The sequence below is a fragment of the Macaca thibetana genome, chromosome 4 (assembly GCF_024542745.1).
Source record: "Macaca thibetana thibetana isolate TM-01 chromosome 4, ASM2454274v1, whole genome shotgun sequence".
Taxonomy (NCBI): Eukaryota; Metazoa; Chordata; class Mammalia; order Primates; family Cercopithecidae; genus Macaca; species Macaca thibetana.
In genome coordinates this window covers 132,742,186-132,768,684 of record NC_065581.1, presented here as the reverse complement: position 1 = coordinate 132,768,684, position 26,499 = coordinate 132,742,186, and the positions used below count along the sequence as shown (strand labels likewise).

The 26,499-nt window shown below is 38.6% G+C and overlaps 3 protein-coding genes across 3 annotated transcripts in view; all 3 read right to left on the bottom strand.

Moving 5' to 3' along the window:
- Positions 1 to 417: 417 nt before the first annotated feature.
- Positions 418 to 26,499, bottom strand: part of TAAR5 (trace amine associated receptor 5) — a 28,899-nt gene continuing 2,817 nt past the window's right edge. Inside the window, exons 2-4 of the mRNA XM_050788011.1 lie at positions 21,385 to 21,562; positions 20,703 to 20,799; positions 418 to 1,559 (exon numbers count right to left, since the gene is read on the bottom strand). Coding sequence (XP_050643968.1) covers positions 499 to 1,512 — 1,014 coding nt within the window. The 5' untranslated portion in view covers positions 1,513 to 1,559; positions 20,703 to 20,799; positions 21,385 to 21,562 and the 3' untranslated portion in view covers positions 418 to 498. The remainder of the gene's footprint in view (positions 1,560 to 20,702; positions 20,800 to 21,384; positions 21,563 to 26,499) is intronic.
- Positions 10,396 to 11,439, bottom strand: LOC126952879 (trace amine-associated receptor 4-like). Its single transcript, XM_050788007.1, has one exon. It carries the CDS (start codon positions 11,437 to 11,439, stop codon positions 10,396 to 10,398), a length of 1,044 nt encoding a protein of 347 aa, XP_050643964.1.
- LOC126952881 (trace amine-associated receptor 3) lies at positions 20,446 to 21,477 on the bottom strand. Its single transcript, XM_050788009.1, has one exon. It carries the CDS (start codon positions 21,475 to 21,477, stop codon positions 20,446 to 20,448), a length of 1,032 nt encoding a protein of 343 aa, XP_050643966.1.

The following is a 26,499-nucleotide window of genomic DNA, read 5'->3' as shown; positions in this document are numbered from 1 at the left end:
AGTTAGATTATGCCATATTTTCACTTAAGAACCTAGTAGAAAGGAAATAGTACAAACACCTAATTTTAGTTGAGGAAACTCTGTGGTGGGGGGAGGGAGGATTCAAAGGTTGTTGATATCTCTCCTGACTGCTCCGTGTGGCAGAACCAGTGTGAGAACTCAGGAAGCCAGACCTCAGTGCTCTGTTCATTCCATCGTTGCATCTTAGTTGTTTCAAGGAAGCAATGAATGAGGAATCAAATACGTGCACAGTGTTCAGGCTTATCCAGTGGATATTAAGACGATTTATTGCTCTCCTTTTCCTCCAACGTACTATAATACCATTGAATGAGGGGAGTGCTTACCCTTTTCCAAATTAAGGAGCTTGTCTTTCTCTTCTACTTAACCCATGCTGTCCTGGAAGCATGCCCACAAACCCAACACCACACAGCCCACGGTCACAGTGCCGCTCATCCTTCCTGTGAGGTTCTACTCCTTGCCTGCATTTAGTAGAAGGAATCATTCTTGGTACAAATCAACAGTGCGTGTCTGCGGTGAGAAGAGCTTCTGACTCAGTGTGAGTTTCAGTGCCTTCCGAAACCACCGGTAGGAAAAGACATAGATGATGGGGTTGCAGGCTGAGTTGAAGTAAGCAAACCAGATAAAGATGTCAAAGACCAGTGGGGGTGTGATAAAGTGAAGGAGGCTGTCGACCATCGTGTCTATGGTGAAGGGCAGCCAGCACAAGAGGTATATGCCCACAGCAATGCCCAGGGTCTTAGCAGCTTTTCTCTCATGCTTGGCAGCCCCAGCCAGGCTATTGCTCAATGTAGTAATCTGCTGAGCCTGCCTGGTAGCTACCACAAAGATCTTCACATACAAGCTGATCATAATGAGGCAGGGGACAAAGAACAAAGGGAAGTTTAACCAGCCCCAAAATTTATTGAGCAGCAGCTGGCAACTGCCCACACAAGGCATCTCTTCCAGCCACTGGCTGAGCCTTGTCTCTACCACATCTGTGTAGAGGAAGAAGGAAGTGTATGTTGCGGGCACCCCCCATCCTGCTAGGATGTACCTGAGGGCCACCCTCACTGTGAACTTGGAGGGATAGAGCAGGGGGTCACAGATGGCACAGTGGCGGTCAATGGAAATGAAACATAGATGGAAGATGGAGGTGAGGCAGAAGAGGGTGTCCAGGTAAGTGTGCAGGCGGCAGAGGAAGTCCCCGAAGAACCAGCAGCTCTCCACTGAGCGAATGGTGCTGAGGGGCAGCACGAGCAGACCCAGAAACATGTCAGCCAGGGCCAGGGAGAGCAGCAAGAAGTTGGTGGGTGTGTGAAGCGCTTTGAAGTAGGACACAGCAAATGCTACAAATAAATTCCCTAGCACGATAATCAGCATGCCTGCTGCACAGGCCAGGTAGATGACCAACTGGATGCCCAGAGTATGTACTGTCCTGGGGCAAGACCCATTCACCTGGTAGCAGAATGCCGCAGGGTGCTCTTCAGCACCTTGGATAAAGACAGCTCTCATTTATGGTTTCTACTCTTCCTCTGTCTGAGAACTGGCCACCTTCTCCACTGGGGGGCAAAAAAAAAAAAAAAAAAAAAAAAAAAAAAAAATCTGTCTGCTACATACTCACAAAGTGAAATGAAGAGGAGGAAACTAAAGTACAATTTGGAACCTAGTGCATGTCCCTGGGTACTGAATCAACTGTGCCCTGAAAATCAAATGCAGCATGGTATTCAAGGTTTCATGAGAGTTATTTCTGCTAGCCCTAGTTTATATGACTAGGTAGTTTAAAACGAGTGTAGATAGTATTCTTAAAGAAAGAAAAGAAGGATGTAAACTGAATGTTTCCTCAAAGAAACCTTGATTATATCAGTAGGTAGTATTAAATAATAGAGAGTGTCTCTTGCATTTTGATAAGGTACTTTTTGTCAAATGTAAAGTGAAATTTAAAGCAATGATCTGAATCAAGTGACCAATTAATTCTTGTTAAATTATTCCTTGGAAAAAGTGTAAGTTCTAGTTTCCCTCTGTAAGAATTACATACATTGACAATAAAATCAGCAGATTAAGCTTTTTAGCTACATGTCAACTGTTCCCAAGAGAAGAATTCAGCATGCAAATACTAATAATTAAAAGGGTAGAAAATTGCTCTAGTTTAGTTTTAAATGCTGCACATTTTATGATGATAGCACAAAGCGTTTACACATCTTGGTAGAACTATTTGATAGGCAAAATGATTTTATCTGTTTAACATCGTAAGTCTGTGAACTATTAACCAAGTCCTAATATATTGAATTCAGGGTTTCTAAGCTACTTACACAGGTAGGAATCAGAATCCCTTCCTGGGAAGAAATGTTTCTTGGAGCAGGTGGACATAGGGAATGTTAGAGTACTCTTCTGTTGGCCACAATGACAGATGTGCAATCAGTTAATGATTTTATACTCTCAATAGAAACTACTCCTTCATGTGCTATGATATAAATAAGCTGTGAAGAGGCACCATGGGACCTAGTTTGCACTATTTGCAAGTCTCAGTTGTTTAAGGTTCCTCCTCAGTACAGAATCACTTACCCTGACAATTAATTACAGATAAAATTTAAAGACACTGGATGTATATATTCTTTTTTAGTTCTTCAGTTCTGGGATGTTTTGAAGGTATTCTTGCCTGCTGATGGCTGCTATATATTCTCTAATTTCATATTTAGTGACTTCTTTATTTCTCTTCTGCCTTAGGGTTATTTGTGTATATTTCTCTCAACATGAGAAATCGCTGAGAATAATTGATCATGAGTTTTTTGGTTCATCAAGGGGTGGTTTGTGACTTCCACACAGGATTCATTATTATGTGTTTTTTGAGCACTGTATTTTGTGGTGGTGAAAGAAAGCATGGTAGATGAAACAGTTTACCTGGAAAAAGAATAGTTAAATTACTGTTTCATCCTTTCCTGTGCCGTCACCTAACCTCTCCCTCTGCTTCCCCCATTGGTAAGATTATGTACAATTATACCTGTGTAACTTGATTTCACAGGGATGTTATCAAGGAAAATAACATGTTGAGTCATATTCTGCTCTCTGCCTCTTGATATCTTAGAAGCTGGTATGCCTCTTTACGGTTACAGAGAAACCACTTCACAGTATCAGTCAAACTAAAGTTGTAAAAATGACAGAATTCTAGAGATGACACTAAATTACATCTGCCAGAGGGGCCTGGAAGAGGAGGTGGGTCAGGTTATAAAGAAGGAAGGAGGTTAGTATGCACCTCTCCTTTCTCTACAAATCCATAGCTAAACCCAGTGTTTTCCAAGGCAAAGCTCCTTTGGCCTGGTGACCACTGGAATCTTGCCTTATCCTAGCTTCATAGGTGTGGAAATAAATTTCTGGCTCTAGAACTTAATCAGACCAAGAAAGAATATTGCATTACTATGTACCTTGAAACCCCTTTAGCTTAAAAGTCATAATGCACATATAATTGGCTAAGGAGTCCTATGACTTTATATGTAATTTGACCAAGAACCTGTGAAAAATACAAACAAATGTCTTGTAGCTGGAATAGGACTGAAGAAGAAACAGAGGAAAGTTTTTGGTTCTGGGATAGATTACATCAAACCTACTAAAATGTAATATGTAACACAATTGTATTTGAAAATGCAGAATTTTATAGACTGTTTCTAGTATGATCTCTATGTCTCAGATTACTTAACGCCACTGTGTCCAGTTTTCTCATCTATTAATTGAATATAATACATTATCTATGTCACAATTTTGTTGTGAATATTAATGAGTTAAAATTCATAAAGTGCAGCCTCTGGCATGTAGAAAGTTGAGTTGGGCAGACAGGAGTTTCAGTGGATATCTAGTGCATAAAACTCTTAACCTTCCCAAGTTAGGGCTCTTATCCCTTCTTCCACTGACTTTTAGAAATACATTCCATTACATAACAATCACAGGCAAAAGTAATTGGATTCGGGATCTTCTAAAGTTTCTCGCTTACCTTGGGGATTCAGTAATGTTGCAGCAAGCTGCTAAAGGTCTTGAATAGAGGAACATTTTGATTTCTTTTAAATCTCCCCACTGCGTCCTGTGTAGCCTCCTCTGCACTACACTCACATGTTGAAATAACCAGTGCCCAGTTCCCAAAGACCATACTATGTGTCCCACTCACATGCTTTGTAAATACTCTGTACTTTCTTCTTTTACAGCACCCTTGAGACACTGGGTTACAGATTAGCGTTTACTTCCGGTCCCCCATCCAGTATAACCTTCATGAGAGGATGTACTATGTCTTATTCACCAATACAGCCTGATACCTATCACAGTTCCTGGGTGTGTTATTATTAGTTATTATTATATTAAGGTTCTTGTTAGTCACAAGAAAAACAAATTGAATGTAATTGATTAGTCCCTGAACAAACTAACATTGTAGGAATGGTATGAATAGATCACTCACATTGTGTGACTTTTATCAGCAGCTTTTCTCCTAATACTCAGGTACTAAATCTGTTATGAGACATGGGGAGCAACCCAATTTAGAAGTTGTACTGTTATTACATGATCATATATATATATATATATATAGAGAGAGAGAGAGAGAGAGAAAACCTGAAAGACTCCACCAAAAAACTGTTAGAACTAATAAATAAATTCAGTAAAGTTGCAGGATACAAAATCAACACATAAAAATCAGTGTTTCTATATACTAATAGCAAACCATCTGAAAAAGAAAATCAAGAAAGCAATCCTACTTACAATAGCTACAAAAAATGAAATACCTAAGAATACATTTAACCAAAGAGGTGAAAGGTATCTGCAATGAAAACTATAAAACATTGCTGAAGGAAATTTCAGAGGACACAGATAAGTGGAAAGATATTCTATGTTCACGAATTAGAATAATTAATATCATTAAAATGTTCATACTACCCAAAGTAATTTACAAATTCAATACAACCTTATTAAAATATAGTAACATTTCTGACATAAATAGAAAAATAATCCTAAAATTAATATGGAACCACAAAAGACCGTGAATAACCAAAGCAATCTTGAGCAAACAGAACAAAGCTGGAGACATCATATTACCTGACTTCAAAGTATATTACAAAGCTATTATAACCCAAATAGTATGCTATTGGCATAAAAATAGATGCATGTACCAGTGCAAAATAATACAGAACACAGAAGTAAATCTATGTACTTACAGCCAACTGATTTTATCTATGTACTTACAGCTAACTGATTTTTGACAGTTAAGAACACACATTGGGAAAAGGAAGATCCTTTCAATAAATGGTACTGGGAAAATGAAACATCCACGTGCAGAAAAGTGGAATTAGACCCCTATATGTCACGATATGCAAAAATCAACTCAAAATGAATTAATATATGTAAGACCTGAAGCTACAACATAGGGGAAACACTTGATGACATTGGCCTGACCAAAATTTTTTTAGGTAAGAACTCAAAAGCACAGAAAACAAAAGCAAACGTAGACAAATGAGATTGGATCAAACTAAAAAGCTCCTGTGCAACAAAGAGAGCAAGCAACGGAGTGAAGCGACAACCTGCAGAATAGGAGAAAATACTTGCAAACTCTACATCTGAAAAGAGGTAAGGAACTTAAGTGGCTCAATAGCAGAAAAAGCAAATAATCCGATTAAGAAATGGGCAAAAGATTGAAGCAGGCATTTCTAAAGAAAAACATCGAAGACACACAAATGGCCAATAGATATATTAAAAAATGCTCGGCATCACTAATTCAGAGGTCCTCAACTCCTGGGCCACAGACTTGTATCAGTTCCTAATCCCTGGGCCATGGACCAGGGTTCCAAAATTGTTTTGGAACAAGAAATGGAGGTGGAAGTAACATGTATCTTATAATGGCACCAGTAATGGTACTCGTTCGTGGCCTGTTAGGAACTGGGCCGCCCAGCAGGAGGTGAGCAGTGGCAAGCGAGCATTACCACCTAAGCTCTGCCTCCTCTCAGATCAGCAGCAGCATTAGATTCTCAAAGGAGCACAAATCCTATTGTCAACTGTGCATGCAAGCGATCAAGGTTACGTGCTCCTTATGAGAATCTAACTAATGCCTGATAATTTGAGGTGGAGTAGTTTCATCTTGAAACCATCGTCTCCACAACCCCATTTGTGGAAAAATTGTCTGCCACAAAACTGGTCCCTGGTGACAAAAAGGCTGGGGACTGCTGACTAATTATCAGGGACATGCATATCAAAATCACAGTGAGATATCACTTTGTCCCAATTAGCATAGCTATTATAAAAAATGCAAAAAATAAAAAATGCTGGTATGGATGTGGAGAAATGGGAATATTTATATACTGTTGATGTGAATATAAATTAATATAGCCATTATGGATAACAGTATGAAGGTACCTCATAAAATTAAAAATAGAACTGCTATCTGATCTAGCAATGACACTACTGGATATTTATCCAAAGGAAATTAAATCAGTATGTCGAAGAGATATCTGTACTCCCATATTTATTGCAGCACTATTCACAATAGCCAAACTGTGGAATCAAACTAAGTGTTCATATATGGATGAATGGATTTTAAAAAAGGTATAGACACACAATTGAATACTAAACAGCCATAAAAAGAATGAAATTCTATTATTTGTAGCAACATGGATAAACCTGGAGGCCATTACGTTAAGTGAAACAAGCCAGTCAAAGAAAGACAAATATTACAGTCTTACTCATGGTGGAATCCAAAAAAGCTGATCTACTGGAAGTACAGAATAGAATAGTGGTTACCAGAGGCTGGGGAGGGTAGGGAGGAGTGGATGGTAAGGAGAAATTGGTAAATAGGTACTATGTTGCAGTTAGGAGAAATAAGTTCCGGTGTTCTGTTTCACAGTGGGGTGACTATAGTTAACAATATTGTATAGTATGTTCAAAACAACTAGAAGAGAGGACTTTGAATGTTCTCACCACAAAGGAATGATAAATGTTTGAAGTGATGAATATGCTAAATATCTTAATTTGGTCATTACACAGTGTATGCATGTACCCCATTCATATGTACAATTATGTGTCAATTTACAGTAAAATTAAAAGAAGTTATGTTGCTGCTCTAGGAGAGATTTTATTGGACAGAAGGGCCTGTGGCCCCCAGAGGTAGCACAAGAGTAATGGGATCCAGGAAGTGGTTTCAGAAGAGCAGGGAGGAAGCACAGAGAGGATGATCATGAGACTCACAAGAAGAGCATAGGCCCAGGGGTCAAGAGGCTGGAATTAATCTCCAGCTGCATTTGACTGAGTCTTACGGCCTTGAACCATTCTTGGTTCCAGTGTCCTCATACTGCCTTTCCTAGTCTCATTTCCCACTTTGTTCTGTTTTCATTTTTTTATAAACATACTTAAAAAAATAATCTAGTCAAGTCTCTTTTTCTTGTATACATTCATGTAAGCCATTCTTAAATCCTTTTGGAACAAGGGGTGGAAGTGGAAGTAACATATATCTTACAGTTACAGTGAATCCTTGGAACCAACACTACCAATTCAAGGAATATGTCCCAGGGAGATGATCACACAAGATAAACTTTGCATGCTAAAGGATATTCTGTGAAGCATTATTAATAGTAGTAAAAAATGGAAACAACCTGAATGTTCTCCAGTAGGGGATGGATTAAACAAACTATAGTAACTATAGTACAATTCATGCAATAAGATCTTTTGCAGTCATTAAAATTAATGATATAGTTCTATTGCTATTGACCAATATATTCATGACATTTTCCTGAATAAAATCAACAGATACCAAAAGACAGAAAACAAAATTAGCAAAATCGATCCCTATGGGTCCATGTATACAAGGAGAGAGTTGACAGTGGGTCTCTGGTTGGTTTTGGAATGACTTCCCTTATTGTACTTTTCTGGAGTACTTGAAGTTTCATTTTATTCTTTGTAATAAGCATGCATAACTTTTACCAAAGGGGAAAAAATCTGTATTTTTACTCCAAGGAAAAAAAATGGGTCATGGTTGTGCTCAGATATTAAACTTTGCCCCAGGTCTCTTAGCCAGTGACAATATAGTCTTTATACTATTAGCCGTGCATGAAATCTACCAGAGTAGTACTCTAGACTAAAAATTATCTAGATCGCCTAGCTCCTTCTTATTTTGAATACACCTATGCATATTTGAGAAATTTTTTTTTCATAAGGATTTGAAAATGTTTCACGGAATTTTTAGAGATTGTTACCTAATTCTCATTTATGGTCTGGAGTGTTGCTATCAAATTCTAGAAACCAAATTTGTTTTCAAATTACTGCCAACTTTAACAAAATCAATTGTAATGAGACTGTGTTAATTATGTTAACCTGAAATTATGAAGCCAGATGGAAGTGTTCTTAGTACAAGCTCAAACTGGCAATCCTCACTCAGGTTCAGAGATTGTCTTGCTATAGCATGTTGTCTACGGACAGTCTTTGCCTGCCTTTGAGAGCACATAGGACAGAATAATTCTTGATTCCTCAAAATCTGTCTGATATGATTTGGGTCTGTGTCCCCATATAAATCTCATGTCAAATTGTAATCCTCAGTGTTGGAGATGGGGCCTGGTGGGAGGTGATTGGATCGTGGGGGTAGATTTTCCCTTTGGTGCTATTCTCTTGATAGTGTGTGAGTTATCACGCGATCAGGTTGTTTACAAGTGTGTAGCACCTCTCTCCTGCCTCTTCCTCCCCCTTCAGCCCTGTAAGATGTGCCTGCTTTACCTTTGCCTTCTGCCATAATTGTAAGTTCCCTGAGGCCTCCCCAGCCATTCTTCCTGTACAGCCTGCAGAACCTTGAGCCAGTTAAACTTCTTATTTATAAGTTACCCTTGGCCTAGCTCCACTCTGCACCCGGCTCTTTTTCCTCTCTGCTGACATTGCTGAGCAACAGTGGTGTCAGGTCTACCACTGAATTCCTGGGTAAGGACGCAGAACAGTAGCTACCCAGCGGCAACAGCTTACCACAGACTTTGCACATGCCCTATCTTTGCAATTTCACTTCAGTGGGTGAAAGTACTTGCTTAAACTTGCTTCCTCATGCTGATCTTCAGGAAGTTGGCTTAGTGACCCCTTCTCTGATGCTCTGACTCCACTTCCCCAGCTTTCCCTTGACTCTAACAGAGGCGCTGGTTCCCTTACCAAACCTGCTGCTACAGTCCTTTGGTCAAAAATGCAGGCAGTCTCTCCACAACCCTATGCCAGGCTAAATTTTCTTCTGCCATGCTCTCTTGGCTTCATTGTGCCTGGCTCTGTCATAACACATATTACCCTGTAGTGTAACTGAGCAGCTATGGTCTCTCCTATGAAGTCAAAATTCTCGTGAGGCCAGGGTTTGAGTTTTATTTATCTCTGAACCGCAAGCAATCAGAGCAACACTTGGCACATAGTAGGTGCTCAATAAATGTTCATTGAACCGAGTGGTTTTTAATACAGAGAGCAAGTATCATGGAAGTTACCATTCCCCCTGAGATAATGGCTACTCTGCTCAACTTAGATGAGTCCTGGGAAGAGGAGATTGGTTTAGGAATGAAAAAGGCTGCTTCACTCTCCTTGATTTAGCCTAAGAAGAGCATGTGGAGCTGTTCTGAGAAACAATTGAGCTAATGTTTGTGGACACCCATGTAAAGTTCAATCTGGGAGGATAATGAATATGTTGTGTACACACTTATGCAAGACATGGATGCATCCCCACTATGTGTACACACAGGCTGCATACATACATGGATCAAAAGTGTATATTGCGAGAAAGAAAGCATATTTTCCTAAACTCTTTATTCATTTATCTCATTTAGTAAGACAGTCCGATTTTATCAAATATTGCAAATCTCACATCAATTCTTTCTGAAAAGGGGTTTAAGCCAAAATTATTACAATTGGAAGTAACTACAACTGTCTGCGTCCTTCTCCCCTTCCGTGTCACAAGCATCCTCCATAACTCAGACTTCCTGTATGCCCAGGCTCTCTCCCACTCCCCTAACAAGCAATGACAATCTCAAGAAAGATTTAGATAACTCAGACATACAAGGCTGTCAATGATTATGGAAACCAACTTTGCTTTTGCATCTGATGTTTTCAAGTTAAAGTGAGAAAATCTCTATATGATTTAAGCCAAAAGACTCAAATTCCAGATCCCTAATTTGGAATCTCAGGAGTCAGCAAGACTTGGGAGAGATTCTTTTTATTGGAGTTGTCTTTCCCCAAAGCCCAGAAATGGACCACTTTGGTAGCTTTAGTATACTTGGAAGGCTAGATCTATGACTCCTACCTAGATATTCATTACACCAACTGGAAGGACCTCCTTATCTAGTCAATTCATGCCCCTACTTGTGTAGAGAAGGGGCATCCCAGATTCCCCACCAGAAAAGAGTCCTATTGAATGAGGAACACAATCTAAGCAAGGGCAGGAAACAGGCTTAGGGTGGAAGAGTCAGCGTGGAAGATCATGCCTGTGACAATCATCCTCAATGCCTTGCGAAACCAAGGATAAAACATGCCATATATAATGGGATTGAAAGCTGAGTTGAAATAGCCTAGCCAGAGGAAGACATTGTACAGATCTTCATGGGTTGTAAAATTAATGAAAGGATCTATGATCGTCAAGACAAAGAAGGGCAGCCAGCACAACACAAACACTCCCATGACTATTCCTAAGGTCCTGGTGGCCTTGCTTTCTGTTTTAGAGGATGTCTTTTTTTTGCTTTCTGACCCAGCCTGTTTAGTCCTAGAACCTGTGCCAATTTGCTTAGCATGCTTCCTGGCTACTGTAAAAATGTGTATGTAAATTCCCACCATGGTTGTCCCAGGGAGAAAGAAAGCTATAAAGGAGGCCAGTACACCCCAGAGCTTATTAAATATTAACACACACAAACCTGTGCAATCAATGACTGCAACAAACTCTTCTACACCGATTATGTTTAGTTTTGAGAATACCAGGCCAAAGGCAAAAAGCATGGGAATGGACCAACTGATGAGTAGAAAGAGTTCTATGACAGGGATGGTAATTCTGGTGACATATTGCAATGGGTCACAAACTGCATAGTAACGGTCAACTGAGATGAAGCAGAGGTGAAAAATGGAGGTGGTGCAGAGCATGATGTCGCAGCAGCTGTGGACTTTGCAAAAGAGGTCTCCAAAATACCAGCAGGACTCGATGGATCTGATCATACTGAAGGGCATGACCACACAGCTCAGCAAAAAGTCAGTGGTGGCCATGGAGAGGATCAAGAAGTTGGTCGGGGAGTGGAGCTGCTTGAAGTGAGCGATGGAAATGATTACGATCATGTTGCCCAGCATAGTCATCACTATAGCCCCGATCATGACCAGGTACATGGCCCAGACACTCAGCACTGGCCTCACATTTCTAGGGCACGAATGGTTAACTGAGCTAAAGCAAAATTGTACCGCTGGGGGGTTCTGAGGGTCAGACAAATTCATCGTCTTTGTCTTATGGGTACTATGAATCTTGTTCAAAAGGGCTGTGTTCCTCTCAGTTCTGTGTGAGAAAGACACAGTACAACAATACAAATCACCAGCAGCACAGCTTTTTTTCAGAAGCCAAATTAAGCCTGCATGTACAATCCAAGTATGAATTCCCTACTGACCAGGAGCACTGCTTCCTAAAACTTTGCATGCATACAAACTTAGGCATCTTTTTTTTTTTTTTTTTTTTTTTTTTTTTTTTTTTTTTTGAGACGGAGTCTCGCTCTGTCGCCCAGGCTGGAGTGCAGTGGCCGGATCTCAACTCACTGCAAGCTCCGCCTCCCTGGGTTCACGCCATTCTCCTGCCTCAGCCTCCCCAGTAGCTGGGACTACAGGCGCCTGCCACCTCGCCCGGCTAGTTTTCTGTATTTTTTAGTAGAGACGGGGTTTCACCGTGTTAGCCAGGATAGTCTCGATCTCCTGACCTCGTGATCCGCCCGTCTTGGCCTCCCAAAGTGCTGGGATTACAGAGGCATCTTTTTAAAACACAGATTCTGATTCTGGGGGAGGGCTGAGAGTTTGCATCTAAGCTCTCAGCAGATGCCAGTGTTGTTAGTCCAAGAACCACCCCTAGAATAGGAAGGGGCTAAAGAAAACTGGATTGCTATTAGGTCATCGTCATCTCAGTAATGCAGGTGAATGCACATTCCAGTTGCCCTAATATTAACCTTAACTCAGGATTCCAAATCCGTAGGCAGATTGAGTTTTTCCTGTCCCACTTATATTGGACAATTTTTAAACAATAAAAGCTCCTCAAGGATTATGAAGAACTATGGAACTATTTTTTAATGTTTAGCTTAATCAATAATTATGATCTGAAGATTAGGCTGATGCTTCTTTTTAGGTTTATGTGTGGGCATTTGCCAGTGCTTTCCATCCTGCCACTTATGACATACTATTCAATTAAGGAAACATTTCTGTCTCCAGCGTGGAGAACAACATAGTTTTTAGAGTTTTGAGCTATATTATGGCAAATTAAAAATATACTGAGGATAACAAAATTATACTTGAACAATTAAAAATATAAAGGAAAAACCCACAAATAAAATATTCTATAATCTGTGGCTTATCTCCTTTCATTTAGCAGCTATATTCATGAATCCGAATTCAAGTTGAGGTCCTCTCCCCCCGTTTTTGTCTTATATTTGTAACAAACGTGATATGTGTGAGTGTTCACTGCTTAATCTATCATTTTGTATAATTAATACTGTTGCCCTTATAATGTGAAAATAATGAGACTGACTCACCCAGAGTATGACATGGTTTGATTTGTTTTTCCAGTGCTGGAGCTGGATGTGTAATTCTGGTGACCAATGCGATCTAAGGCCAGTTGAAATGGACTTTGGCCTGAGAATAGCCTCAAACTAAATTGTCCGTTGGGAAAATGAACCCACAAGCACATCCTCACCAGATTTAATTGAGAAAGACATTAATAAAAATACAAGCACCTTTAAAAATACTATTTTCACTATTTGCTATAATAGCTTAGCAATTATCTCCAATATCTGTGTATTATTTGAAATGTTACCATTATGACATGTTTTATTTGCACTGGGTATAGTAACTTGATTTCTTAAATTGTTTTAGGGTTTTTAAAAAAAATACCAATCACATACCAAACGATTAAGTTTCACTTGAAACACCAAGCCATAGGGAAATGAAATGTAAGAAGAACAAAGATGTGTTCAGCTCCTTTATAAAGTGCAGACTAGCAATCAGAATACACAAAATCAATTGTTTACTAGTCACGTTGGTTCCAAAGCTCTAAAAGGCTGCAAATAATCCAATCTTAATATCTAATACTTTATTTAATAAGTTAACTTTAGCCTGCTGTTTATCTCCCCTGCATGTGTAATTTAAAAACTTTTCCTCAATTCTTTTAAAATTCTTTTAAAAATCAATCTGTAAGAAAGCTAACTACAAAGCCACTTCAGCATTTGCGACTATATATTCATAAATAGAGCATTTCCCATACAAAATTTTACATTTCATTATATAGGTTTTAAAGTTTTAAGTTCCATGTTTGAAAATCTATTCACTGAAAGAATATAAGTTAACCTCCTCAGTTTGTAAAGTGAATTTATTTATTTATTTATTTATTTAAAAACCATGGCATCAAACAACTTCTAGAAATTAACAGTATTCTCTCATATATTACAGTTACATATATTAAGGAAATGGTTAAACATTTAAGTGTTAGATTAAGACAAGAAGATAGAGTAAGACACACATATATTTTAAAAATTATTACATGGGTGAGTTGTTAAGGTAATGTCAAAGATAAGAATAATTTCAAACTCCTATCTTAAGGTCTTGGCGAAAAGTTATGAAAACAAGTACCCACATGCAAATATGACTGCTGGCTTGCTTGTTTGCTAAAGGGAAATGATTATACAATTAAATCAAGTTGGATTTTTGTTTATTATTTAAAACTTAACAGAATAGAGATTCCTTTTATTTGGAGATTCGCCTTCGGAAAAGATAGATACAGCATTTTTTTAACAAAATAAAATAAAGTTAAGCCCTTTATGACATCTCACTTTTATCATTGGATATGATTGTGCCTTTTTCTCTTTTTTACTGATAGCATTTCCCCAAGCATCAGCAACAAAGGGCTAAATTAATTATAACATTGCAAACAACCACCCATGGAAATTATTAGTTATTTCTTCTAGGAGGCAGAAAGAAACGTCCGTTGACAATTCTGGAGAGAAGAGCAAGAATTGCATAGTTTTTTAGTTCAAATGTAGTTCTTTAAGGGAGAAGATGATAGACTAATGAAACATTATACAAGAACTCTGAAATAATAATTTTGCAAATGTAAACAATTATTGGAATTTCAAGGAAAAGGGGATTTTATGCAATAATTTTTTTCTCCAGTACTAGAACTCTAAAAGTATATTAGTATATACATATTTCCATCAAATAAAAAGGGGGAAATATAGCTCAACTAGTTCAACAATGCATTGTAAACAAATGGAAAAAATTAGGAGAGGACATATCATACCTGCTTTATCAGGCATGATTTTTCTCTTACTGGTTACATAGCCCAAACAATCTACTTCTGCAGCCACTTTCACAAAAATAGTAATTTTGTCTTACTTTGATGTATGTCATCCATACAATAGTAGCATAGGTAAGGGAAATTATTTGTAAGTTAGACTTAAGAAAGATTTGCTGTGGGTCTTCGCATCATTGTTTCTTTCAAATCTCAACGATTTAAGAAAATGAGCCAGATTTATTTTTATGGGTCAGTATTTTAAGAGGGGTATCTCTCAACATGCAAAAATAGCAATGAAGAAAATAAACCTATCTGATTTTTTTCTGTCCTAATATATTCTCCTTTGGCTTGCCAAAATTTGGCTAATTAGGCTGGTAAAATTAATATCATTGAAAGGTGAGTTATCTGGTTTCTTACCAAGCAAATTTGCACTGTGTTCTCTCGCTGTCTGCCCTGCTCATTTCCTAGGAACCTGGGGCCACACTATTATAGATAGGCTCCTAGCAGGCTGTGCTGTTACCAGTATTTATGCCTAAAATATGCCTCTAGGGGCAGTGTCCTATGTCCTGCTTTTGACCAGTGTGTCTTTTCACAACCTTCAGTGTGCTGCCAGCAAGAGATTAGACTAAGTCACCAGAGAAATGGCTCTGGGAGGGAGCTTCGGTTCTGTGCAAACATTGCTATGACCTCAGAGGGACAACAAGGACTAGCCTCACACAAGAACAAAGGTAGAAAGAATGAAAAAGAGGGAAGGAAGGAAGGAAGAGAGGAAGGAAAGAAGGGTGGGAGAGAGGAAAGAGAAAATGTAGTTGAAATACAACTCATGCTCCGTCCACTTATTACTAAATGCTAGATAATGCATTCATCCTGTGAATTCTTTAATCTCTAGTAAAAGTTTGACCCATTTATATCTTTTCTTGAGCCCACGGAGGTCAAGGTTGTAGTGAGCCATGATTGTGCCACTGCGTTCTAGCCTGTGTGACAGAGTAAGACCCTATCTCAAAAAAAAAAAAAAAAAAAAAAAAAAAAAAAGAAAGAAAAGAAAAGGAAATTGTCAGCAATTATTTGGGACAAATCTAATGATGCAAAATTAGTATTCTTATTTGGTACAAACAATGGTCAATCAAAGCCAGTTTTTCCCATTGTAAATCTTAGGATATGTGCATTTGCATGAATGTATTATGTGCATATAATTAATACATTTTCTCTCAAAAAAAAAAAAAAAGAAATGACAAGGGAAATCGATATCGCTGGTATTCATTTTGGAAATGATCTTTATATATTTGTAATTTATAATATTGGTAATGTTTAAGAGAATTTAGCATGTTAAAATACTTAAAATAACTTTGTGATTACCACTTAAAATATATTATTAAATAATTGATTTAGACATAATTTTTAAGTTGAAAGGCACAAGAGAAGTTTAATGTAAAAGGTATTATAATTTTAGGATCTTCAAATTCACTGTATTTGTAAGTAAGTAATTAAGTTTACAATTTAAGTATTATGGAAGTTTTTATGTGTCTGATAATTAAATCATCAATAATAGAACTTATTTAATAAATTCAGATAAAATACTAAGGGAATTAAATTCACTAGTCTGTAACTGCCACTTGAAAGCTGTTAAAAGTTGCTAAATGTATATACAGAATAACTTCTGTTTATAAGTTATAAATTAAATAAAGTTTATAAATTAGAAGCTAAATAAAAGTTACATATTAAGTAAAATTTTAAGGAAGATCTAGGCTTTTCAATATTATTTTCTAAATGAAATATTGGTTATAAAAGCCAAAATTACTTTGACATATCTTTTCTTTTCTTTTTCTCTCTTTTTTTTTTTTTTTTTTTGAGATGGAGTCTCTCTCGGTTGCCAGGCTGGAGTGCAGTGGCTCGATCTCGGCTCACTGCAACCTCCACCTCCCGGGTTCAAGCAATTCTCCTGCCTTAGCCTCCTCAGTAGCTGGGACTACAGGAGTGCGCCACCACACACAGCTAATTTCTGTATTTTTAGTAGAGACAGGGTTTCACCATGTTGGCCAAGATGGTCTTGATCTCTTGACCTCAGGTCATCCGCCCGCCTCAGCCTCCCAAAGTGCTGGGATTATAGGCATGAGTCACCGTGCCAGGCTGACATATCTTTTCTATACACAAAAAGAACACAGAAAACTCAAACTGATCTTAAAAATTAAAAAAGAAATTAGCCAAATGGAAGAGGATGGTGAATAGCCCCCACATAGGGCAAACAGGGTGAACGACTAACTGAGGGGGCAATGATTCCTTCAGAGGAGTATGCAGCTGGGAGGAGACATTCGATGTGCAAGGACAAAGAAGACCAAGTTGAGTACGTGCAAAATGTGATGGCTTTGGGAAGAATTTCAAAACTTTATCTCAGAGCAATGAAAAGCTACCTTCGTCAGCTCCAACAGGAAACAGATGGCACAGTCAACCTGGCTGATTGAGGAGAGCTTAATAAAGGACCATTTACTAGGGTGTGGTGTGGGCAGTGTTTAAGGGAACTAGAAAAAAGCAGTCTCATAGCCAGGGGCAGCAATAGCAGGGAACCACCACCTCAGCTAGACCAGAAGTGGCAGGGGAAGGAAGCAGTTATGGGAAATTTGAGAGGATGACTGCATGGAGAGGGACTCCAAATGGCCTTTCCTAGAGGAACACAACCAGCCCCAGGGCAATGTGGCAGAAAGGTTGCCTGGGATAAGGACCCAACTTCACCCTCCTTCCACCAGCTGATCTCCTGCAGGTGCTTCCCAATGGTGAACTGTCATCTGAAACCTTGAGCAGGAGAACACAGTTTGTACAGGCCAACCCCCTACCCAGACTGGGTGGAGAAGGCTTGGGGCCTATGAAAGGATCTAGCATAGAAACTGTTTAAAATACTTAAAAGAAAAGTGTCAATGCCAGATTACTGTGCAGAATCTATTGGAAAGCTGTGAAACTGGAGAGAAGAAGACAGGGGTGGGAGGCAAGGCACATTACAGATGAATTTCCAAATGAATATTTATATTCTTTAATGAGTACTCAATGTCTATCTTAATGAATATACACAGATCCCATATAACCTTACAGCCCTAGGTTTCATGCAGCTACTTAGCTAAGTCTATCCAAAAAGATTATCCCAGGTCTATCTAGGTATATTTATACCTACAGACAGTTCTCATTCTAACAGCCATGTGCCAGTGTCCCAATACTGAAGCCAGCTGTCCCTATACTGCTCCCTCCCCTCTTTAAATTATCTAATGCTGCTTCCAGAGTAGTACATGGGCACACACACATACACACACACACACACACACACACACACGCACACACACACACACACAAAGAGATAAACATATACACCGAAGTTTTTAGAGTAAAAAAGTAGACACTACCTGGCTAATGGGATTATTTATATCCCAAACTTCAGCATCACACAATATACCTATGTAACAAATCTACACATGTACCCCCTGAATCTTTAACATTGAAATTGTTTTTTAAAAAGACTCATGCACCCATATGTTCATCTCAGCACTATTCACAATAGCAAAGGCATGCAATCAACCTAGGTTCCCAACAGTTGATTGGATAAGGAAAATGTGGTATATACACACCATGGAAGACTATACAGCCATCAAAAGAATGGAATCATGCCCTTTGCAGCAACGTGTATGTAGCTGGAAACCATTATCCTAAGCGAACCCATGCAGTAACAGAAAACCAAATACCGCCTGTTCTCACTTATGATAAGTAGGAGTTAAACATTGGGTACACATAGTCATAAAAATGGTAAAAGTAGACACTGGGGAATACAAGAGAGGACAAGGAGGGAAGTAAGTTTTGAATAAAACTACCTACAGTTCACTGTACTCACTACCTGGATGACGGATTCATCCATACTCCAAACATCAACATCGTGCAATATACCTAGGTAACAAACCTGATCATGCATCTCCTGATTCTAAAATAAAAGTTTAAATAAATATCCCTCCAAATTAAATAAATAAATAAGTGGAGAAACAAATACGAATTTTTAAAACAGGAACTGAAAAGAAGCCAAAAGTAGAAGGACCACCGGGTATAAACAATCTATCACTACAGAAGTGGAGAAAGTTAATTTTAATGTCCTCACCTGTGAAGGCAGAGGCATGGCTGGGTGATGTCTACTGTCCTGTGAGACTGTCAGAAAGAAGGCGCTTGGCAGTGCTTCTCACCCTAATGTCCCTTCCTAGATAGAGCCAAAATTATTCAAATCTAGATCAGCCCTTAGACTGGATTATCCGTTGGTAATTATGCAAAGTTAAATATCCTTTGGTAAAAATGAGAATATTTTACGGCTATCAATTATGCATTTATTAGGCACATTTACTATTTGCCTAACAAGTAGAGGGAATAAAAACTGTAACAATGGTGACAGGGAGGTAGCCCTTACTGACTTACAATGCCCTTTCAGATGGAAGTTGAGCCTGGATAATTTTCCATGATTGGATCTAGGACAAAGAGTATTTGGGTATTGGGAGAAAACAACTTAGAAAAGAGACAGGAAAAAGACAAAATTAAAATATCCCATTTCAAAGTTTGACCTAAGGCTGACCTTGGTCAGGAAAAGAGGAACATTCGGCTGGGTGCACTGGGGGTGGATCATGCCTGTAATCCCAGCACTTTCGGAGGCTGAGGAGGGCAGATTGCTTGAGCCTATGAGTTCAAGACCAGCCTGGACAACATGGCGAAACCCTGTCTCTACTATAACTACAAAAGCTAGCCGGATGTGATGGCACACACTTGTAATCTCAGCTACTTGGGAGGCTGAGGTGGGAGGATTGCTTGAGCCCAGGTGGTGGAGGTTGCAGTGAGCTGAGATTGTGCCACTGGACTCCAGCCTGGGTGACAGAGTGAGACCCTGTCTCAAAAACAAACGTACAAAAAAACTTAAATTTTTTTTTTAAAAAAAAGGAAGAAAAGGGAATATTCTAGTCTCCTTCTCCTTTTCCTCTTCTCCCTCCTACAACATAATCTCAGGTATGAAGGGATTGTATACATGACTGACATATGTGCTCATGTATTTCCCAACTCATGAAGTTTCTGTTGATCTCTTAATGCTTCACAGAAAAGTCACTGAAAAAATGTTCACCAAAGGTAATGATCTGATATAGATTGTAGGTATTATGGTGTGATGAAATTTGTTTGGGGGCACCCTAAGGAAGACTTTTGGAGAAAGTGGTTGAAACAAGGACAAGGAGAGACCTTGTGATTGCTGGCCAATCATGAAGACATACCAAACAGATTAAGATGCTAGAGAAACAGGAACCAGAAAGTCATTTCAAATGTAAACCACAAAGTAAATAATTGCAAAAGCAAAAGCTCAAATTGCATATGTTGATTCATAATCAATCTGCCTCACCTATGGAAAACTCTTTGTAGTGAGCCTAAAGGTATCAGAAAATAACTGAACAATTTATAAAATGATGGTTAATGATTCTCCCAAGACATATGATAAGGCAGGCCACTAGTTGATAATAAAAGCCGACCTTAAGGCACACTTCCTTCATGGACCCACAGGCTGCAATGATCTTCCTTTTCCTGAATTCCTAGAATGGTATCAGATAGGAACCAAAGCCAACACTTTATAAAAAATTCTTATATTGCTTTTTAATTGTCTCATGTATGTAAATCTAGGCCAACCTATTCTGAACTATGTTTTATATTTCTTTTGTACATTTTCCCCACCAGTTAGAGGTAAGTGTGGATTGGAAGTGAGTTAACAATTAACAAATAATTGAATAATAGATTTACCGGTCAAAGATAGTGAATGTACCTCTTGTGTAGGTGATAGAACACTTACCTCAATTACTGAAATTTAATAGTATCATGTTTGTAGTGTTCTGGGGATGTAAGGTATATGTCGCAAGTCAAAATAATAACAATCTCATTTGCAATATTCTATTCACTTTCACAACAGCTTTTTATTAATGTGCTTCAGGAAACAAATTTGCAGTTTCTGAATGGGAACTAAATATTTTTCCTGACACTATGTACTTGAGTGCTTTCTGAAACCATGGATAAAAAAAGCCATGAATAAGAGGGTTGCAAGTAGAGTTGAAGTACCCAAGCCACACTAAAAGATCCAATATTAGTATGGGAGTGGAGTAGTCTAGGTATGGGTCAATCAGAACAGCAAGGAAACAAGGCAACCAGCAAGCCAGAAACACCCCCATTACTATACCCAGGGTCTTTGCTGCTTTCCTGTCCTTTTTCTTGGATAGGTGTTTTTTCACTGCCCCCTTTGTGCTTTCAGGCACATGGCTGATGACTCGAGCATGCTGTTTGGAAACGATAAAGATTTTGCCGTAAATACCAACCATGATGGAGCCAGGGGTAAAGAAACATGTAGTGAACAATATTGTCCCCCAAAATTTATTGAAAGTAAGGGCACAGAAATTGAAGCAAGCGACAAGTATCTTATAGCTCTGCATACCGGAAACATTGGCCTCGGATAGAACTAAACCAAAAGAAAAAAGAGCAGGAACTGACCAGCAAAATGCCAGCAGTCGCTTTATGGTGGAGCTCGTCATTCTGGTTGTGTAATATAAAGGGTAACACACAGCATAAAATCGGTCAATAGCAATGGAACAGAGGTGGAAAATGGAGGTCAGGCTGAGCATCATGTCAAAGCTCGTGTGGAATTTACAAAAGCCATCTCCAAAGTACCAGCAGCTCTCCACTGATCGCACCATGCTGTATGGCATAATGACAGAACCCAGCAGAAAGTCCGTGGTTGCCATGGAGAGGATCAGAAAGTTTGTGGGAGAGTGAAGCTGTTTGAAATGCGATATAGAAACTATTATAACCAAGTTTCCAAAAATAGTGATAATCATGGCTCCAGTCATAACCGAATACATTATCACCCGGACATGAAAAGAGCGGTTGGTGGGAGGACAGGATTTATTTACAAATTTTGGACAACTGGATAGGTCTTCGGGAATGTAAATTAGATCCATGGTGCTTTACCACTTGAAATTTCTTTCCAGAAGGATGAGTCACTGTTTCTTCTCTTCTTAAAATGATTCCAGTAAATTTCAGCTCCTAATAGTACAAGAGTGTTCAAAGTTATCTATTATTAATTCACTTCAATTGCAATTTATTTAAATATTTTAAATTATATCAACTGTGTTTGCTTTCTGAGTTACTTGCTGCATTATAAAAATGAAATTTTTCAATTGTGTATTTTTTCTTGTGTTATCCTATTTAATTCTATTTCATCCATCTATCCATCCATGTATCCAACATAGGTTTATCTATTGACTGTTTTATTCCTGGTAAAGAATTGGGAGATTTTCAAGAATTTTTGGTCAGCTTTCACTTTGAACAGACACATTCCTAGAAACTGTTTTGAATGTGGCTGCTAACATCTCTTGCATCATAAAAAATACTCAATACACAAAAACCAAGTGAAATGCCAAAGTTTTTCTTTAGGCATTCTTTTGATAATTTGCAATCTTCATTTGTTTGTTTGTTTTTTTTTTTGTTTTGTTTTGTTTTGTTTTGTTTTGTTTTTTTGAGACGGAGTCTTGCTGTGTCACCCAGGCTGGAGTGCAATGGCCAGATCTCGGCTCACTGCAAGCTCCGCCTCCCGGGTTCACGCCATTCTCCTGCCTCAGCCTCCCGAGTAGCTGGGACTACAGGCACCCGCCACCTCGCCCGGCTAGTTTTTTTTTTGTATTTTTTATTAGAGACGGGGTTTCACCGTGTTAGCCAGGATGGTCTTGATCTCCTGACCTCGTGATCCGCCCGTCTCGGCCTCCCAAAGTGCTGGGATTACAGGCTTGAGCCACCGCGCCTGGCCTGCAATCTTCATTTGTAAACAGTGTGCAAATGTTTTAAGAGTTATAAATGGCATATTGCTGGCAAAACATGCAGTACCATGAAACATGGCTGTTGCAAGCCATGTGCCTATGGATTAAACCATGCATCTGGGTCAGTGCTTCATAGCTTCTCTGTTTGCTACTCTCTTCCCGTCCTTCCTTCTGCCTCTCCTGTCCTCTAGTCTTCATGCTCCTTCCCTGTACTTCTTAAGTCTTATAGCATCTCTGAGATTCTAACTAGTGAAGCCATGTCATATGTTCCATCCCTGAGAGACCAATAAAAATCACAAATTCCACACTCACAGACCCAGTTACTCAAGTCTCACATGACTCCTTTTGGTCATAGTGGGCTGATTAAAGGAGGGTGGACACATCGCATAAATAAAAACTTCCAATGAATTGTCACACTTGCTTTGCTATTTGCTTTGGAATACACATCACCTTGAAAAGCCACTCCCTGGCAACCTCAAAAGAAGCTTGACACTGTGCCTATAACAAAGCACGGAGTCTGCTTAGTGGGTCACAGAAAAGTAGGTTCAATCTTGAGTGAATCAGACAGAGGAGACACCCTGGGCCTATGCTGAATTCTCCCAAGTTATATAAAGATTCAACTGCAGTGTACATTTAACAAATGCATCTAGTTAGGCAGATTCAGTTTAGTTTTTCCTTTAGAATCCTAAGAAAGAGCACAAAAATAACCTCCGAGAAAGAGCAAAAACTGACCCCTTCCTCATCTCAAGGTGCTATTAGTTCCCTTCCTTCCTTTTGATTCTGTCATTCTTCCCGACTGACAGGGAAGAAAAGGAACTTCCTGGTGACAAAAGAACCTGAATTTTGCTGGTTAGAGACATTTCTTATTGCCAAGTCACAGGAAGGTGTCTCCTTGGAAAGTCTTAGGAGGACCTTTTATAGAGCTGACTGTTGCATGTGACTCCCTCGTTTCTCTAAGTTAAAGGTTTACATCAACGACTGCCAAAGAGGAGGTAGCAAAAGAGGCTTGCATTGAGAGTTCTCCTAGTCCAGCTTCTGCCATCAGCCAGCTGTGAACTCTCAGTGATGGGAGGTGTGCTGGGGTAGATGAGGAGCCTTGCAGGCTTTTCCAGCTCTGAAAGTGTGGAATCACTGGTAACAGAAAGGTGGTTCATTTTAAATCATCTTCTTGTAAACAAATAAGAAACAGAAGAGCAGAGAAACAAGATGAAAGAGAGATATGAAATAAAGTTTGGGGTTCAATACAGAGATTCAATGAATAGTACTTTCAGTTCTGGGACATGCCTGATCAATATTAGTTAATATTTAGCCATAAAAGAGAATGAAATCTTGTCATCTGCAACAGCATGAGTGGAACTGGAGGACAATATGTTAGCTGTAATAGCCAGGCATAGAGAGACAAATGTCTCACGTTCTCACTTATTTAGGGAGAAAAAAAAAAAAAGCATTGAACTCATGGAGATAGGGAGCAGCATGATGGTTATCAGAGGCTGGAAAGGATAGTGGGGAGAGGGGGATAAGGAGGGAATGGTTATTGGGTACAAAAATACAGTTAGATAGAGTGAATATAATCTAGTATTAAGTAGCACATTGGGTGATTATAGTTGATAATAACTTACTATATATTTTAAAATGACTAAAAGAGTAGAATTGGAATAATCCTAACACAAAAGAAATAATAAATGCTTGAGATGATGGTTACTCCAGTTACTCTGGTTTGACCATTACACATTGAATTCCTGTATCAAAATATCACACATACCCTATTAATATGTACAACTATTATGTATCCATCGTAATTTCAAAAAATTTTAAAGGAAAAGTTGATCAGGTTCAGGATAGGGTACCCCAAAACATGGCACCTTGGCATTTGAGGAAATAGTGGAAGTAAGTTTACTCTGGCCTTCTCCCACTTCTTCCCTAAAGCAGACCCTAAAAGAATGATCTGGTCTTCTCCTAAAATAGGTCATAAGACCCTCTTGTGTCCTATACTCGGGGGAAAAGTATGTCACACAGAGATACCAGGAAGAATCTGAACAAACAGGCCTTGTTAAGTTAGCCCCCAGTTTATTACTATTATATCATATCTTTTTGTCATACTTTTGCATGACTGTTCATAAAAATGCACAGTTTTTACTGTTTTGAGGCAGTATTCATTATTGAAGTATCCTGTGTCATGTAAAATTTATATTAAATAAACATGTGTGCTTTTCTCTTGTTAAAAATTATATTGAGGATACTTTTCTCTCCATTATAGAGAGTCCTCCACTCACTGCCTCTCTTTATTCTTTGGTTTTCACCAAGGAAATGTTGTGAACATCTAGCCTGGGCCCCGTTTGAGCACATTAGTGATAGCACTTGAGACATAATTGTTGAATTTATATCTGTGTTAAAAAATATATGAACTCACCACCATGAGACAAGTAACTTGTCTATCCATCACCACTGGATTCTCAGTATCTAAGTTAAGGCTTCTGGTATACACTAGAGACATATGTTTCAACGAATAAACCTACACATAAATTGTAAATCATTACTGCTTTAAAAATATCTGCATTGTTTCAATGAAAGCAATTAATTCAATGTGCTTAAATCATCCCTATAAATGAATGGACTCGTTTCAGGAGTACACTTCACGGAAATTTCTTCTGGAATTGAATTGTTGATGGTGTTCTTATAAAATAACCCCTCCCAAAGTAGCATTTAGACAGAAGGAGCTGAGAGATTTTGTGTAGACATAATTTACTGATCCTGTAGCATGAGAAAACCAGAGATTTTGACTCTGGACAGAGATAGACAGTGTTAGTAGAAGAAAACAAAAGTGGAAGTATTTCAGCTAAATGCAGTTGGGAGGTGCTGCTGCCAGTGGCATGACACCCCTCAGTGTCCCACTGAGGTGTGAAGATGGGATTGTCTTGGCTCTTTTCAGTCCCATATGTGATGTTCGCACCTTATCTACCACTTAGAGGAATTGGGGATTTTCTTCCAGCTAAAACTCACATACTCTCAAAGATAAAAGGAAATACTCTTGCAAAATACAGACTTGCAGTTAAACTCATACAGTATTTAAATCCATGAATACATATGCAGTTAATGTTTATGATTACACAGGAGACTCAGCCACACCCCAGTTGCCCCTATGACCTTATTGATCACAGTCACGACATTTAAGCAACCTCACATAGGTCTTAACGTATAAGTAACTGTTTCGTGTTTTAAGTATTGGGAGGATTCTATAAGATGTTTCAACACGCGATCAAATCTTTCACTATGTGCAACTTCCTATATACACAAGGAAAATTCATATACTTTCAGAACTGGAGAAGGCCATAAATGAAATATTTACAAATATGTATTATGTGGTGCAGTTTCTAGCCTCATCGTTATCTTAACATTCCACAGTGGGCATCTGTGTAGTAAGAACACAGTGAGGCTCACAATAACCAGCTTTAACAAACTAACAATATTCTTTTGGAAAACTGTATTCTAATTTCCAAATAACTGATTTGCAAATAAACTTTTACTGTTTCATAATACGTTTATACATTTGAAGTTGACATGCAGATCTTTGCGGTCATTAACATTGTTCCTACCTTCCTCCCTGCTTTTCTTCATAAAAATTATGCTAGCTCCTTTAGCTTTTTTAGACTTTTATGTCATCTATTATGTTGAATCACATAGCCTCTATGAAATTCTCAGTTTTTAAGTTACAAATGTTCAAATATTAATAATTACAAATAATTTCCCGCTGGGACCTCTTCCTTTTCCTCCTTAAGTTTTAGTTTTAAGCACTGACTAAGGTTAGCATATCTCCAGCCACATACATTTGGAAAAAGTCAGATTTGCAATGCAATATATCATGGAGTTAATGCTTGTTGAAGAGAATCTTTGATTGTCTGGACACATTCATTTTAGTAGGAGGCAGAGATGACTTAACAGCAATACCAAGTTAGGAATCTAATTTTCACAGCCTTCCAGGATGAATACCATATAACCTGTAGCAGACTGTAATCGTGGTTCTGACCATAGAGGCAAGCATTTGTACATGTGCTCTACCTGGCACCAAATAAAGGTGTCACTACTGCCATAAAACATGTTCTCCTCTTCTAGAACCTACCTATCTGGGTAAAGAACTTACAATTGCCATTGCCACCTATGTATGTATGT